Genomic DNA, 17,251 nt, shown 5'->3' with positions numbered 1-17,251 from the left:
TTTGAAATAACAGAGCTATTATAATTCATGGTTAATTTCATTTTTGGATGTTTTAGATGATTAGTGAGTCTAATGGTCATGATCAAATAAATATTTTATGTAATAACTGACAAAAAATAAATATATTACACAACATCAAATTGGTTGTGAATTAGATATTTATTAGTATTAAATTGAATTAAATTAGTGACAGCTGAAACTTTGAAACGGTTGTCTAAGCTGAATCTCTATTAATTGATTAGAAAAAGATACTACATAGGAAGTTAAAAGTATAAAAACTTATAAAAAAACTCTTATAGTTCTTATAAAACTATAAGAAAATGTTTTGTGTAAAACTTTTGTTAATACTTTTATTCTTTCTAGAAAAAAGCTATATATATATATATATATATATATATATATATATATATATATATATATATATATATATATATATATATAATAGCAATAATATATATACGAAATAGCAAGCATTCCTGATTTGGTTTCAAGTCCCAGCAAAGAATTATTAACAAAACAATAATATATGCAACAAAGACTGTGAAACTCCGCCCCACATTTGAACCAATAGCAAGTACTTAATTTGCATGTAGTCCAACACTGGATTTAATCTAGGATTTCTGCACATTTTACATTTCCATAAACTTCAAACTATGGGAATGATTAATATGCCATAACCTAATGATGATACACTATTAAATACAGTTTCATAAATTAAACAAACCATAGATGTGAAGCATACCGGAGCACGAACCCTTATTTAGACGTAGATCCAACTCTTAAAAATGCCCGGATGAACCTCGGTGGTCCGGGGTGCAGGCTTCAAACCTGTAGCTGCCTAGCGGCAGAGTGGTTCAATTCCACCTTTCGGGCGACTAGATAGTATTTGATAATTATATTGTAATAATACTAGAGAATGTCTATATTTTACATGCAATTTTATTTTAGACCACCACGAGAACATAACTTCTGTTAAACCCGGAAGTTCAGCCGTGAAAACATCCAATCAGTGCAGTAAACACTCCACTGAACCAATCGCGATTCTCACACTAGTGTCTGTCATGGGAAATGACGTATGGTGCCCTTGGTTAGCGTTACAGCGTGTGTGCTGGACTGAGAGGCTAGCAGGCTAATACTGATCATGTAAAATTAAATTAAACATTCTCCGATTGCGTCATTCCCCGGTAAGAGTGATGAACTGTATACAATCTTTTTTCCTTATAATTATTATTTTTGCATTTGAGCTTTTTGTATTATAAAGCAAATATTTGTATCTTATAAGCTGTAGCTTATCAGCTAGCCTACAGTTTTACTTAATATAATACAACATATGCATAAAATCGAATCTATGCAGTGTGTATATAATATATAATGTATGTATGTATGTATGTATAAATGTATTTTTAATTATTATTATTATTATTTGTGTGTGTGTGTGTGTGTGTGTGTGTGTGTGTGCATTGTCTAATGCATGGACCTACTCAACCCTTCTTTCTAAGGTTTTGTCCTACAAAATGCCTCTACACAAGTATCCACCAAAAATCTGGGAAGCCCTGAAGCTGCAGACGGGCATCTATTCCCGTCTACCCCAGCACTACCTGCGCTCTTTGCAGGACACCACCCCTGCTACTCCAGTGCACTGGAAACCTCAGGGTGTCAAATACAGAGTCAATCCTAAATCTGGACACAGAGAGCGAGTCCAGGATGTGCCTATCCCAGTTTATTATCCGCCAGAATCACAGGATGGACTCTGGGGTGGAGAAGGCTGGGTTTCTGGCTTTAGATATGCCAAAGGTGACAAGGTAAGACCGAAGAGAGAAATACTGGAATTATGAATTTAAGTTGCTGTGAATTGATAGTACATAAATTAGAATGTAACTTGAAGACAGATGACTTACCCTATATTTTTTATATGATATGTACGTTGTGGATATGAATGATCACATCAGCTCTCTACAAGACTGCGCAAAACCTGGAAGCCCCAGTTGTTTAACAGAGAGCTGTACAGTGAGATCCTCGACCAAAAGTTCACTGTAACCGTCACATCTCGCACACTGGACCTCATTGATGCCGCTTTTGGCTTCGACTTCTACATTCTGAAGGTGGGAGTCTGTGGCATTTAGTGTGATTTATTATTTTACAAAAATTATAATATTTATTACATATCTATATTATTTATTATATATTATTTATCATATATGCCCGATGAAGGTCATGAGATCGAAACATTGCTAATAAATATTTTTTCATACTTTTTGCAAGTATTGATAGTGTGTAGGATTTCCTTTTGTTTTTTGTTCTTCTCTCCTACGCACCTATCTAATAAAATGATATAATAAAATGTGTTTATAATGTAATATTTAATGTTTAAAATAGTTTTATTTAATGTTTTTTTATTCATATATAACACAATTATAAAGTCCATCTGTAGCATTTAGTATGTTTTATTATTTTACAAAAAAAAAGTCCACACGTCTGTGGCATTTAGTGTTTTATTATTTTACAAAAATTATAATATTTATTACATATCTATATTATTTATTATATATTATTTATCATATATGCCCGATGAAGGTCATGAGACTGAAACATTGCTATTAAATATTTTTTCATACTTTTTGCAAGTATTGATAGTGTGTAGGATTTCCTTTTTTTAGATTTTAGATTTTTTTGTTCTTCTCTCCTACACACCTACGTAATAAAATGATATATGTTTATAATGTAATATTTAATGTTTAAAATATATTTTTTTATTAATATATAACACAATTATAAAGTCCATCTGTAGCATTTAGTATGTTTATTATTTTACAAAAATTATAATATTTATTACATATCTATATTATTTATTATATATTATTTATCATATATGCCCGATGAAGGTCATGAGATCGAAACATTGCTAATAAATATTTTTTTTATACTTTTTGCAAGTGTTGATAGTGCAAAAATATATCTAATATCTAATAAAATCTATAAAATGATCTAATAAAATGATATAATAAAATGTTTATAATGTAATATTTAATGTTTAAAATAGTTTTATTTAATGTTTTTTTTATTAATATATAACACAATTATAAAGTCCATCTGTAGCATTTAGTATGTTTTATTATTTTACAAAAAAACTCCACACGTCTGTGGCATTTAGTATGTTTTATTATTTGACAAAATTGTAATGCATTTATGTAATATATGTTTATATAGTAATATGTTTTAAAAATATTTATTATGATAAAATGGCAATAATTTTATATAATAATATGTTTGTATTATAATATTTATTGTATAGAAGTTTTATTTATTGTATGTTTATTACTATATTAACAAAATTATGAAGTCATTTGGCATTTAGTATGTTTTATTATTTTACAAAATTATAATACTTTTATGTAATATATTACATTTAAACATATTTATATTTAATTATACATTTAATATATATTATTATATTGCATTATTGTATAAAATATGTAATTTGCTAAACATAGAATCATTTTTTAATTGTATTAAATATGTGCATTTTGTATGAAATGCAATAAGAATAAATTCTTATGTCTTGTGTAAAGGGTTATTCAGTTCAATGTACTGTAAAAGTGCAGATAGAAATCCATTTTTAATGATTTATACAAGAAAAGTTTAAAGCATAATTTGGTCTGAATCTTGCGTGTATTTCTTTTGAATCAGACCCCAAAGCAAGATTTGAACTCCAAGTTTGGAATGGATCTAAAGCGTGCGATGCTTTTACGTCTGGCGCGGAAAGACACGGATCTGTATCCCGATGATCCGTCTCGCAGGGAGAAAATCTACAGCCGCTACAAGGTTAGATAAGTTGATTACAAGATGTACATTTGCAGCCTATGGTGTTGATAATCAGCCTGTGTTTTCTTCCGTTTGCCTTACTCACATCTCTTAAAAGCAGCAGTTTGAGATCGCAGAGGAAGAGGCTGAATGGGTGGGGTTGAGTCTGGAGGAAGCAGTTGAGAAACAGAGACTTCTGGAAAAGAAGGTAATGAATGAGCGGGAATGTGAAGGACGGGCACTGCACGTCCGCTCACTGTCATCTGATAAATCTTACTCCGTTTTTTTCTTTCTTAGGATCCAGAGCCTCTTCACAAGAGTTTGGTGAAGCAGTTTGTGGAGGAGCTCACCATTAAGAAGCTCTCAGAGCCTCAGATAGTGGAGAAAAAATGATGACGGTTCTCTTCTCTGTCCATGTCTGTCATACAGTCTGAAGAATAAACAATAATGTATTTATTTTCTATTAACATCTCCAACAACTATGTGCTTGTCTTCTGTAAATATGCCATTTATACTTAATAATAAATTGATTTGCCAATCTGACTGGAATACCTTATTTTCTGGCGGTGTTTTTTACACTGGAACAGCATTTTTCAGTCTAGTTTCCTAACATTCCAGGAATGTTCTCTTTAGGTTCTTCTTTTTTTTTTGTAACCAATAACCATAGACTAATATTCTCACTAAACATATGAGGGAGGTTTTTTTGTGGAAAATAATGAGACTTTATACAGAACATTCTCTAACGGTTATTTTTAGGTTTTATTTATTTAAGAATAATGTATAACATCAGAACATTCTGGGAACCAGAAATGTTGGATGCAACATAATGAGGATGTTTATTATTATACACTTAAAATTTTAAGATGTTTACATTTCACATGGTCTGTTTCCTTTCGTGCTATTACACGTTAAACAATAGCTAGTTCTGGTCGCAGAATTTGTTTGAATCACTCCCCTTGTCTGTGTTTGCCCGTTCAGGAAAGTTGTGTGAATTAGACAGAAATTTTCAGACACTTTCTGCGAGCTACATATTTACGCCAGTAGGTGGCGACAAGTGACTATATTCATGAATGAGTCATTGAATCACTCACTTAAATATGGAAGGTTGTTTCCGCCACAGAATAAAATATTTTATAAGATAATTGCGACTTTTTATCTCACAATTGCGAGTTTACATCTCGCAATTCTGACTTTATTTCTCAGAATTGCGAGATATAAAGTCAGAATTGCGTGAAATAAAGTCACAATTGTGTGTTATAAAGTCAGAATTGCGAGATATTAAGTCAGAATTGCGTGTTATAAAGTCAGAATTCTGACTTTTTTTCTCGCAATTGCGACTTTATATCACGCAATTCTGACTTTATAACACATAACTGCGAGTTTATATCTCGCAATTCTGACATCTTTTCTCAGAATTGTGAGATATAAAGTCCAATTCTAAGGGAAAAAAAACCCAGACTTTTTATTAATTTTATTTTTTACCTCAGAATAGTTTATATCTCACAATTCTGACTTTATAACACGCAATTGCGACTTTATATCTCGCAATTGTGACTTTATTTCTCAGAATTGCGACTTTATATCTCGCAATTGCGACTTTATTTCTCGGAATTGCGACTATTTCTCACAATTCTGACTTCATATCTCGCAATTGGGAGAAAAAAAAGTCACAATTCTGACTTGATATATCGCAATTGTGAGAAAAAAGACAGAATTGTGAGATAAAAAGTCGCAATTATTATTATTTATTTATTCAGTGGCGGAAACAAGCTTCCATACTTGATCGATTCGTTCATATACATGAAAGAAACGCCATTGCTCTGTTGCTCAGAGACTCAACGGTTCTACTTTGAATTCGTCTGGAAACTTAAGTTGTCGCTGAAATAACAAAATATACACAAGTGGCAAATTAAGTCTAAATTTGTAAGTTACAGATTCATTTATTGATTTAAAGCTGTTGTATAAAAGTAATATCCTATTTTTGTGACAAAAGCAGTCTTGTGAGATACTTGTTCAGTAAGCAGTGTGATAGTATTACATTACAATGTCATTTCTGTCAAAAAAACAAACAAACTAATTCTCATTTATAAATTCACATTACAGAAATAGTGCAAATAGTTATTTTAAAATGCAAATTTTGTGTCTTCTAACAACCTTCCTTTTGGCGCCTTATACTTTATTACAGTAGGGATGGAACCATTGCCCAATACTGGACCTTTTGGCGGCAAATATTTATTACAGTGTGGAGCCATTGCCTAATACTGGACTTTCTGTGTGTGAGGTATCATTTCCCTAGAGCTAGTCAATGTTAAACCTTGCAAGTCTGAAGTTGTATTATAGCCTGTCCAGATACACACACACAGAGAGGGGGAGGAGAGCTCTGCTGCTAACTTTTTAAAGGTCATGAGTCATGTGGACTGGAGTGTGGGAAATCACTTCTCACAAGAGCTCAACACACACACAAATCCTTTCTTAAAAAACACTGACATTCGGATATTAGGTCATAATGAATAAAATAACCTAAAAACAGGTTTTAATAACCTTAAAAACAGAACAACAATTGAAGCAACATGTCTAAAGTTCAATTAAAAACTGTAGGAGGCTATTTTGTCAGAGATTGTGACATGCTGAATGTGTGTGGGCCGGCTATTGTTTTGAACCCTATATATAGTATCAGAGAAGTGCAACAAAGCACAGCAATAGCACTAGTGAATGAGGAAGTAACTGCACACTTTATCTGATTCCCTAATGTCGCTTGAATCGAGAAACGCATATGAAGTCGAGAGTTTGCAGGGTTTGAATTCCCACTGTTAATGTGGTGAGGTGGATTTGAAAGGACTTTAGCCATAGACTTCTGCCTACAGTCAAGATCGGAAGAAATAATGATTCATCCCGTGACTTTAGCAATTATTCATGGGGACAGTCAAATGGAGTCAAAATATTCATTTTCCACATTTTTAATATCAACAGCAAAAGCATACTATGAGAAAGCGACATTATTTGCAGGCAACTAATGGATTTTTACAGAAAACAATGAGAATCACAGCAGTATTAATGACATTATACATATGCGTGTACAACTGGACGAAATGCTTACCAATGATTAAAGGTATAGCGGAGGATCTTTCAAATTTTAGATAAGATCCGCCCTCTCCACTTTTTGAAAAATTTGATTGATTCACCAGAATGATTGACAATTAGGAGGACCAATAGTATAGGTTACCCACCAGGAAGTAAAACATCCTCCGCTATACCTTTAAGATTATGAATTCATCTTCTTTCAACATTGACATTTAAATGTAGTTAAGACAGAAAAAAGCGCTGAAAACGTTTTGCCACTGACTTATTTTGACTACATTCATTTCACTTGTTTAACTTCACAGCATGACGTAACCAGACACGAGACAAGTTTCCAGTGAAAAGATACTAATCTCACTTAAAGCTAAAATGCAGCCAATCAGAACATGTTTAATGTTTAATATACAACTAATGTGAAATTTTAGACCAATTCAAATTTCTCAGTGGACGTGGCTAACCAGAAATCCCAATAACTGACCAATTATCATATTGCTCTTCACCAACTGTTTGAGTTGTGTTCACATTGACGGCGATTAAATTGCTGAAGTTTAAACTAGTTACTGCTGACTACTTGACTAAAGTACCTAACTGTGTTAGAAAACTAATCATGTCATGTCCACTAGTCCCCAACAGAATCCAATCCCCTTGGACGCAAAAGTGATTCCACTGGCTGAAACCATATTTAATGGTTACTCTATCTGGTGCCTGATAAGAGATGTCATGAAAATATGTTAATAATGTATTTCAAATGACGAGACATTATACTACCAAAGCAAACAAAATCAAATTAAACATTTCCCTTTCTTTGTGTTTTCGGTTAGAAAACTGAAATTTTGGTTAGCAAGTTAAGGGGACATTCAAACAGAATGCGTTTTTGCATTTAAAAACATGAGATAAAAAGCCAGATCTGTAAGTTAACCAGCTTTGAACTTCTTCGGTACGTTTTTAGAACGCCGTTCACAAGCTCAACGAACGCAACGTTCAAACTTCCATCTAGCGCTTGTTTACAGAGAAGAACAATAGAAAAGCAACAGAGAGGAATGCAAAAACACGTTTTGTGTGGACAAACCCTTACAGCTTAGCATAGTGCTGTACTGGTTAACCAGATATCACAATTACAAACTATGTTTTTGTTTAGGAATCACAAATGGCCAGATATGGGCAGAGGATTTGGTGGGGGATTTTAAATGTTGATGATTACATGAAATAAATTAAATAAAAATTACATGGTGTCAGATTGGTATGAATTACATGAATTAATCCAACTGCTACTTCAGAATCATGTCTAATTTTGTCCCCTTAATGCTGTTAATTGAAATTCCTCAACAGTTGAACTGTGCAGAAATGTTCAAAACAAATATCATGTTATATATAACACTTCAATATTTTAGTGAATTTGGTTCTGGGTCCATTTCCTCGATACGTATCTGTTCTGCTTTTAAAACCCTCACAATAAATTAGCAAATGACAGACATATTTCATAACTGGCACAATAGAAGCAGTTGAGCAGCATATGTTGCTCCCTTTTTACTAGAAAATGCAATGGCTACATGCCACTCCTGCCTTTTGTTGGCATGTGATTTACTTCATTTGTATGCACATACTACCAAACTGGAAGTCATAGTGCCAGCTGAACTGGTTTTTTAGTCAATAACAAGTTTGACTTAGCCTTTTCCTGGTCCGGAATGATTTTCTAGTCAGCAGCGACTGTATGTCCAAAATCCAAAAGTCCACAGTGGTTTTCAATGGTCCAGGTCATTCTCGCTCTTCACAGGGAAAACGAGGCCTTCGATGTTCTCCAAATCTGCTGGATAGACCTGATTCTCATTCACCATCTGACTGAATTGCACGTCATTTATAGACGCCATGTTCATCATGGTTTGGTTGACGTTTGAGTTTGTATCTGTGCCGTCTAAACCGAAGTTTAAATCAAGGATCTGAAATTCACTTAAAAAATGCTCTGAACCTGGCTGAACCAAGCTTTGGAAGAAGGTTTCCAAAGCCTCTGGGTCCATGCTAATACAACCATCCTCTTGTTTAAAGTCTTCATTATAGTGAATTTCCTCCATGCCCTGGGATAACATGTGGATGCCTCTTTCCTGAACAGTGATTGGCATGGAAGCATTGGGAACGTTACAATCGGGAATGTGAGTGTAGTATGGGTCAAAATGCTGTGACATGCCAGGTTCGTTCACAATGAGGTCTTGACCTGAGGGAGCGGGGAAGATAAAACTGATGTAGTCAACAACGTTTCAGAGAATGATATTAAGATTTCCATAAAAAAAAAGTCCTTACTGCTGCATGGCTCGCTGAACTTGACATCCGTTTTTATTTTTCTCTTGCGGTTCACTCCGTAGGGATCTGCAGATCAAAAGTGCAAATTAAATTAACCTCCTTTCAGTGTTATAGGGTCACATGAGCATGTGATGGCACTGGCTAAAACGGCACAGATTATAAAGGAATCATCTGTGTTCTGTAGACAACAGAAGACCTATTATGAAGCATTACAGTTTCCTCATGCATACTTTCAGTTGAAACTACAGTAATGCTGCCTAATTATAAATCCCCTTGAATAACTGGCACGGTGACACACCTTCTTTTGCAATATTTTAGAAACCAGCAAGAGAGGATGTGGTTCATTTCTGAATAGGAGGCATTTTGGCTTAGTCTGCTTTTGTATTCTCCTACTTTAAAACACAAGCAACCTAAAAGCCCCACATAAGAAACATTTTTAGGCTCGTCACAGCACTGTAAGAAAATCAAAAGAATTTTGATATTTTTCAACATTGATAATAATAAGAAATGTTTCTTGAGCACCAAATCAGCACATTAGACTGATTTCTGAAGATCATGTGACACTGAAGTAGCCTGGCTCCGCCCTCCTGCGTACTTCCAGTCAATTTTATTTCCCTTCAGTACTACGTCTGGGATTGTGGTGTATTCTTTGGGTTTCTCCGATCATTTTTTTGGCGGTCCAATCAGCGAACAGAGGGAGTGGCTGAGAACGATGACTTTGAGGTCGTGCGCTAGTTTGAGTTGTAGGGTTACGTCACGACCAAAGGTTAGCGATTGGTTATGGCAGATCCAGAGTGACTCTGGGCAGATCCAATAGTTTTAAACTTCAACAGAGTACCCGTCTACAAGGAAGTTAACGCTTGTCAATGGAGATGAAATGTACAAATGAAATGTACGAGAGTCTGGTAGAACCAGGCTAACACTGAAGCATCACAGGAATAAATTACTTATTTTTTTCTGTGAATTAACTTGAACAGATGAATTGTTCACCACAAGACTAGTAATGTGCACTAAACGGGGTAAATTTTGATTTCATGATGACTTTAAAATATATAAACATAGAAAATAATTATTTTAAATTGTAATAATATTTGACAATATTACAGTTTTTACTGCATTTTGATCAAATAAATGCAGCTTTTTTTTTTTTTTACACTTAAAATCTTACCAATCCCAGACTTTTGAACAGTAGTGTTAAATATTGTGGTAGAATTTGTTATACTTTTTACATATGTTTATCTTAATAAACAGAAGAAAAATGTGTAAAGATTTCATTTAAATAGTATTCCATTCTCTAACCCGCTTATCCTCAGTAGAGTCCTGGGGATGCTAGAGCCTATCCAGCGTCTTTAACAGGATAATCTTTTATTTTTATCTTTTGATTTTGAGGTGGCTTTCCTTACAACGTTCAGGCAGGTCTGATAACTCACCTGCGTTGTCTGGAACATATGTGAACTTGACTGGCTCGCTGTCCATCCGGTCAGATATGCGGCGTAGACACACGTTGACCTCCACCTCCTCAGATATGTTCTGCTCCCTGAATGGTGGGGACTTGAAGACAATGGCGATTTGTCTGTGGACATCAGTCTGCGCAAACTCTGCCTTGCCCTCCCAGTCCTCCATGCTGAAGATTATCTCTATGTCATCTATAGAGGATTCCAGATATACAAATGAGTTGTTTTAGTCCAACTGTTTTGTAAAGATAGCATCAAGTGAGATTTAATAGAAATTTGAGCAATTAAATGTGGCGTATCATGTTCAGTTACCTTTCTGCACTTTGTCACAGAGCATGTAGATTTCGGTTTTTCCTGTGCAGGGGCCTCTGACCACATTAAGCCGATTGATTTTCAGCTCTGCAGTTGTGGTCGCCTCTAATCAGACAAATACAAACAACCCAATCATCATCTGCCAGGAAACTACAGAAAATGTAAGTACTTTGGTAGAGTGTTTTTGGCCTAACATATGTCTTGCTCTTACTCTTGTCATAGATTGGGTTGGAAACCACAGGGGCGAGGGGGATTCTGTCTCCGTCCTTTCGTTCTAGCTCACACTGGAAACACAGTCTGACGACATTCATGTCCATGTCTTCAATGCTCTTAGAGTGGCCCGCTGGGGGAGAACGAGACAAAAACATTCAACAGTTGTTCATACTCGGCTACAGCGGAAGAGTATTATTAGGACCTGTTCCAAAACCTAATGAGAATATGGCATTGACCTCATTATAAAATATACATCTGGACAAAGTGAGATTTCAAAAATAATTTATTCAATACATACAAAATATTTCTAAAAAAAAGTTTGATAAATACCTAATTTGTGTGGGACACATGAAACAAGAATTTGCTTTGAAACAATATGTATTATGAAAAGCACTATACAAATAAACTTGAATTTAACTGAATATGTATTTTTGTACTTAAAGTAAAGTGCTGTAAGCTTAGCAACATGATGTTTGGGTGTTCTTATGCACTTCATGTAGCGTAGAGCAGTGGTTCTCAATTCTAGTCCTCGTGACCCACTGCTCTGCACATTTTGTATGTCTCCCTTATTTAACACACCTGAACCAGATCATCAGCTCGTTAGGAGAGACTCCATGAACTGAACTGAGTGTGTCAGATAAGAGAGACATACAAAATGTGCAGAGCAGTGGGTACCGAGGACTGGAATTGAGAACCACTGGCGTAGAGAGTATGCTGCCTAAATTGCTCACTAGGTTTGGGAAACAGCCAGTGAGTCAACAACTACTCACTGTTAAAAGGATCAATATTCTTATTCCTCCTCTTCTGCAGTGAGGCATCAAGTTCCTTCCTCCGCACACACTGGATGCCCAGATTTGCAAAGCTGGAAAACACCAACATACTCAGGCTGGAAATGACGTTTTTACACTCAGATCACGTTCTGCTAAGAATGCGGTTCCATTGAGGTTAACAGAAATATACCTGTGTCGACGAGCACTGTGGGGATTGATGTGGATGACACAGATCCCATCTGAACAGTCTTTCCCAACCAAGCAGTGTGGGTGTGGCCGGTACGGGATGTCCTTTGTCACAAGAGACACGGTGACCATCACTTTCTTGATATTGTCAATGGGGCCTTTAATCTAAAGGTAAAAAGATGAAATACAGTTTTACTTTTGATTTTGCATGGCTTCTTTGTGGCTGCATATTTGGCACAGGCTCCTTTGCTGAAAGCACCCATGTATGGACATTTGCCAAAGGAAAAAATGAGTGGTGAACATGTTTATTTGTGTGGTTTAAAGGTAAATCCCTCCGTCAGAGCCCACGCATCGCACACCTCTCCAGGGAACTTTCATTTTTAGCTGCAAAGACACGTTTAACTTAATTACCACAAACCATAACGGGGGAAGCCCCACTGTCTTGGGAGAGTTGGTGCATTCCAGACACACCCATTAAATTAAATAAGGTGCTCAAAGCAATTCATGTAAATGGAGAAACTTGAATGCATAATTGAAATTAAATGAGAGGTTCACAAGGTCCAACTGATGATAACATGATGATAAAAATGTATATAACTCCTAAAACTACAACTGGTGCTCATTAGCACCCTTGCCAAAAGTTCTTCCTCAGACTTACTTCAATAGCAGGCAGAGTTTTGCTGGAGTCAGTGCTGGAGGCTCCAAGGATGCTACCCGCTGATCGTCCTTCGCACTCATAGCGAAATCGCATGCCACGCTCCTTCGGCTGCTCCACCACCACCATCTCAGGCTTTTCCAGGAAGCGCTCCAGATGTTCTGTCCCAGACTGACACTGGGGTGCTACAGATGTCTGTCCCCGTCGCTGAGAAGGCCCTTTGTGGCCTCGCATGGGATGCATTGATGCCATAGCAGCAGTTTTCGTGGCTGGGGCCTGGTCAAAGATGAATGGAGTCTGTGAAAAGAGAGATGCAAACTAAATCTTTGCATTTGAAGAAAATTAATTGCGCTTCTCCTTACTAAAGTTGTTCTAGGTGGTTGCTGGAACATTGCTATTCAGTTGCTAAGTCACTATACAGTTACTAAAATGTCATGAAAGGTTGCCAGTTTTATTGCTAAAGTGTTACTATATTGCTAAAATGTTCTTTGTAGTTTTTAATAACATCACTATGGGTTACTAGGATTTTACAGGTGGTTGCCAGGGTGTTACTATGCAGTTGATAAGGTGTTCTGAGTGGTTTTAAGCACCTGCTTACAAGGGTGTTGCTATGTGGTTGCTAAATGTGTTCTAAACCACTTTTAACAGATAAAAGGAGTGTTCACACCAAGAACAACATTATTACTAAAAAGATAACTATAATGATAATATTACTAGTGTCCACACCAACGCATTATTGGTGCGCATTAATTATTGTAAGCATGCAATGGAGTTTGTCGTCTGAAGTTTCAAATTCTCTTTAAAGTCGGGTGGATTCTAATTGGCTTTTAAAGTCCCTCTGTGGTGAAAATCAAATTTTAAATATTGTTTATATGTCTATGTGGTATTTTTAATATGCTTTAAGACAAACCATGTGCAAATTCATAAGTCAACACCATTGCGGAGTAATTTCTCCTTAAAACTGCAGTGAACCAAAGACAGTCTCAAAAATGCGGTTTGAAATCGCCTGTGTTTTTTGCGCCACAAACTACCTTGTAACCAATCACATCAACATGAGGGCGGGCTTTAGCAAATCATTAACTGCAAAGCAGGGGAGTCTCAAGAGAAGTCAGGTTATCCCGGTATATTTTTCTGTTTATATGAAAAATCAGGTAGACTTAGCAATATAGTGGGTGAATTATGTATAGCCTATGATGTGTATTACATTGTTATGATGAGCTATATGCCTTTCTCCACTGACGTTCTATGATGTTCAAAGCGTTTCTAAGGATAATGATTTTAAGAAGGCAGCTGTCTGACTTTGAGATGGCGAACGGGACCATGGTTTGTGGAACATTAGCAACACATTATTAGCTGTTTGATAACATAGTCAAGCCAAAGGCTAATCATAATAATTACCATTGCGTCTCTGACGTTGTAGAGAGCGATACATAAAACGCATTACCATTCTGAAACATCGACTTGTAGACGAGCCTGTATGAGTGAGTGGAGGCAGGGCTCATTTGCATATTCATGGCTCCGCGTATACTAAATGAAAAAAGGGTGTAGAGTTACATTCAAGCTATTTTAAGGCATACATATTTTTTTCACAGGAAAAGGAAAGTTTAAATATGCAATTTTGGTGATCAAAGATGAGTTTTAAGGGGTAAGATTATTGACTACATGGATGGCGACTATAATGTTTTTATCGTTCATCAGCTGGAGAAAAAAAAAAAAAAAAAACGCTCAAAGTGATTCCAGTTTTACTGTTCCTCCGTGTCATTATCTTAAGTTTTGTTGTGGACTTTCCTGTTCTTAAAGAGTTTTGAAAGATTACTAAAACTACATCGTTATTATAATATATTGTCTTTGGTGTGCACTGTAATTTACAGCTGGATTATAGATATCGATATCATATAAACATATCATAGATACAATATCAAATAAATTAACAAACAAATGAAAAGAGCAAGAGACAAAATATTTAAACAAGCAGATAAATTAAGCAATGCCAAAAGGGTTTCCTTATTTAGATAAAATAAATGGCCTGCCAATCGCTGAATAATTTATATTCAAACACCTGCACAATGAATGAGCCACACAAAAGGCTTCAGAAAACCACATCGAAAACCAGCTTGTTTTACTACCACATTAAAAATCACATGTTCCTTTTTGGACTTTCCAATATCTGAAATCATTAATGGAAAGACAAACTCACATCCAAATCCCTATGCAATATCAGCAATTGAAAATTAAACCAATGTCAAACAACAGTGAGAGAGAAAGAGAAAGTGAGTGTTCAAAAGAGAGGGGGAGGGAAAAAAAGAGTGATTAACAGTTTGTTTGACACATGCAGAACATTCAAAGACACTGAACACAAAGAGCATGATTATAAAAAATAAATATAGTAACAAGTTTCAGAATGTTGAATTTTTGAGGAAATAACAGATAAACACCAAGTCTGGACATGCCAGAGAATGGACTCAGATCGCTTACACAAAGAACCGCTGAGAAGAGCCAGAAAGAGCATGGTGAAGAAACAGGAAGCTCGTATAGCTGGATGACAAACCAGCCAATGAGAAAGTGAGAAGAAGAGAGGAGGGCATGTGCCTGTCTGCCTTTTGTATGGGGGAGAAAAGCATGAGCGGAGAGAACTCTAACTGAAAGCAGGCATCGAATTACAATCATCCTTCAGTGGGTAAAAAAAGCTCGATGTCATGAACAAGTTTCGATATACCAATAAACGTAAGACAGCTTGTAAGGGAAGTGAATACACTAATAAGCCACAGAATTTATGGCATCATTCATGTCCACAGAACAAACAAGGTGGGATGAGTTATGCACCAAATTTAATTGATAAGGTTACAGGGGAAGCTCACCCAGAACTTAAAATCATCATTATGTTGTTCCAAATCAAACTGAGGAACATAAAAGAAGATATTTTGAGAAATGTCTTTGTGTTTTTTTCCCATACAATTAAAGTCAGTGGTCACTAAAACTATTCAGTTAACAACGTTCTTCTTTTGTGTTTTGCAGAAGAAATAAAGTCATACAAGTTGACATGAGGGTGAGTAAAAGATAACAGAATTTTATTTATGGGGTGAAATCTCCCTTTGAGGATTTCAAACCAGTATAAAAGAATAATAATAGTAATGCCTGCTATAGACAACCGCTCTTCCTGTTGATTTTAGTGTAACAGCAGAAAGACTCACTTGTGGAGCTAATCCTCTGGAGACCAACTGTGGAGCGCTCCTCCTGCTTCTGCATGGTGGATCAACAGGCTGGATGTCTTGGTCCGCAGGTGGAGGAGGAGGACCAGGGAGCCTAGGCTGACTCGGCTCTTTGGTCGTTTTCTCCAAAAGGTACTCGTTTATTATATCTGTTCAGAAAGAGTTTTGACATAAATATAAACACAAGGTGTAGATAAAGAGATCACTTAAAAAGTACAATTCTGTCATTCACTTTTTTCCATGGAACACAAAAGCAGATGATCTCATGTACTTTCACTGTGTGGAAAAAGAGGGCAACTGAGGCTGTCACGCTGTATGTATAACATCTCCTTTTTTGTTCCATGGAAAAGACAAAAAGGTTAATAAATAATGACATCGTTTTATGGTGTTAAATGGGTAGTTTAACAAACAAAAAACTTAATATATTTAGGGAAAGTGGACAAACAAGGTCACCCCACAATGACGTCATTTTTACACTCACCTAGGTCTAAGGCTGCACAGGGACACGGGAGAGAAAAACAAGACACAAAAAAACGGTTAAACATACGCATTTCAGGAAAACGAAACTGAAAGCAACGTATTTATTAATATTACATAAAACTAGCAGTTAAGGACAAACAATGTCATTTAAAAAAAAACGTGTCAGCATGCAACAGCTTTTCTTTATTATCAGCTAATAAACAAACCCGCTAACTTACAAGTCAAAATACATATCAGATGATAAACATGCATTTCGATCGGACTAGAGTAGAGACATACTAAACAATTATAAACAATAAAACAAGACATTTCGCGGGCCTGTTATTGTTTCGATACAGGCCTGTAACTTTGGAAACACCCACTTCTCTTAGAAAACAACTCGCTTTCGATTATACTTTAGTATCATTAAATGTAATATAACATGACATGACGATTGTTATCATTTGTTCAATTTCAATGCGTCATTTGCAGTAGAATTAGCTTAGTCTCAAAGTAGCAAAAGCAAATATTCCAAAAACATGCTGAATCAGGGTGACAACAGGGCCGAAGTGTAAGAAAGTGAACTGACCTCCATTTTCCGCTGTGCCGTTCCGAACGCTCATATTTCTCATTGCAAGCACTATAAAAGAGTCTCTTTGGTTTCTACTCGCACTCGTAGGTCGTTATTGTGTTGAATCTCTGCGCTTGAAAATCCACCGAAACAGCGTCAAGATCATCAGACTCGAGTTACGCACTCATTTCCGGGTGCTTCGCCTGTTTGTTTTTTTTTTTTTTTGGAAGCCCTGAAGTTAACGGAAG

The 17,251-nt window shown here is 35.8% G+C and overlaps 3 protein-coding genes across 4 annotated transcripts in view; 2 read left to right on the top strand and 1 right to left on the bottom strand.

The window, feature by feature from the left end:
* LOC308693715 (E3 ubiquitin-protein ligase TRIM39-like) overlaps positions 1-17,251 on the top strand; it is a gene marked incomplete at both ends in the record, with an annotated part of 764,022 nt that overhangs the window by 582,303 nt on the left and 164,468 nt on the right. The window lies entirely within an intron of this gene.
* mrpl28 (mitochondrial ribosomal protein L28) lies at positions 809-4,344 on the top strand. Of its 2 annotated transcripts, none has more exons than XM_081370399.1 (6): positions 809-1,184; positions 1,500-1,802; positions 1,950-2,102; positions 3,688-3,822; positions 3,923-4,009; positions 4,099-4,344. In XM_081370399.1, exons 2-6 carry the CDS (start codon positions 1,515-1,517, stop codon positions 4,192-4,194), a joined length of 759 nt encoding a protein of 252 aa, XP_081226525.1. In that variant the 5' UTR covers positions 809-1,184; positions 1,500-1,514; the 3' UTR covers positions 4,195-4,344. The 2 variants fall into 2 exon arrangements, with proteins under 2 accessions (XP_081226525.1, XP_081226524.1); XM_081370398.1 differs by having other exon boundaries at positions 1,024-1,184; positions 3,920-4,009.
* Positions 6,731-17,191, bottom strand: relb (v-rel avian reticuloendotheliosis viral oncogene homolog B). Its single transcript, XM_081371182.1, has 11 exons — positions 17,022-17,191; positions 16,455-16,466; positions 15,956-16,122; positions 12,768-13,061; positions 12,114-12,274; positions 11,924-12,015; positions 11,152-11,283; positions 10,941-11,045; positions 10,605-10,820; positions 9,175-9,240; positions 6,731-9,088 (listed from the first exon to the last, which is right to left on the bottom strand). The coding sequence occupies exons 1-11, from the start codon at positions 17,062-17,064 to the stop codon at positions 8,622-8,624; spliced, it is 1,755 nt and encodes a 584-aa protein (XP_081227308.1). The 5' UTR covers positions 17,065-17,191; the 3' UTR covers positions 6,731-8,621.

Source organism: Scardinius erythrophthalmus, assembly GCF_964197995.2.
Source record: "Scardinius erythrophthalmus genome assembly, chromosome: 7".
In the NCBI taxonomy this organism is placed as follows: Eukaryota; Metazoa; Chordata; class Actinopteri; order Cypriniformes; family Leuciscidae; genus Scardinius; species Scardinius erythrophthalmus.
Note: the sequence above shows the minus strand (reverse complement) of the source record. Positions and strands in the feature narration are given on the sequence as shown.

Bases quoted from the DNA above. Each gene is read 5' to 3' on its own strand.
- mrpl28 (XM_081370398.1), top strand. From the start codon at position 1,515: ATGCCTCTACACAAGTATCCACCAAAAATCTGGGAAGCCCTGAAGCTG. The intron at 2,103-3,687 runs GTGGGAGTCTGT...CTTTTGAATCAG, and splicing joins TCGACTTCTACATTCTGAAG to ACCCCAAAGCAAGATTTGAA. The intron at 4,010-4,098 runs GTAATGAATGAG...TTTCTTTCTTAG, and splicing joins AGAGACTTCTGGAAAAGAAG to GATCCAGAGCCTCTTCACAA.
- relb (XM_081371182.1), bottom strand. From the start codon at position 17,064: ATGAGAAATATGAGCGTTCGGAACGGCACAGCGGAAAATGGAG. The intron at 13,062-15,955 runs GTGAGTCTTTCT...CTCTTTTCACAG, and splicing joins CCAGAGGATTAGCTCCACAA to ACTCCATTCATCTTTGACCA. The intron at 10,821-10,940 runs GTAACTGAACAT...AATCCTCTATAG, and splicing joins CTGTGACAAAGTGCAGAAAG to ATGACATAGAGATAATCTTC.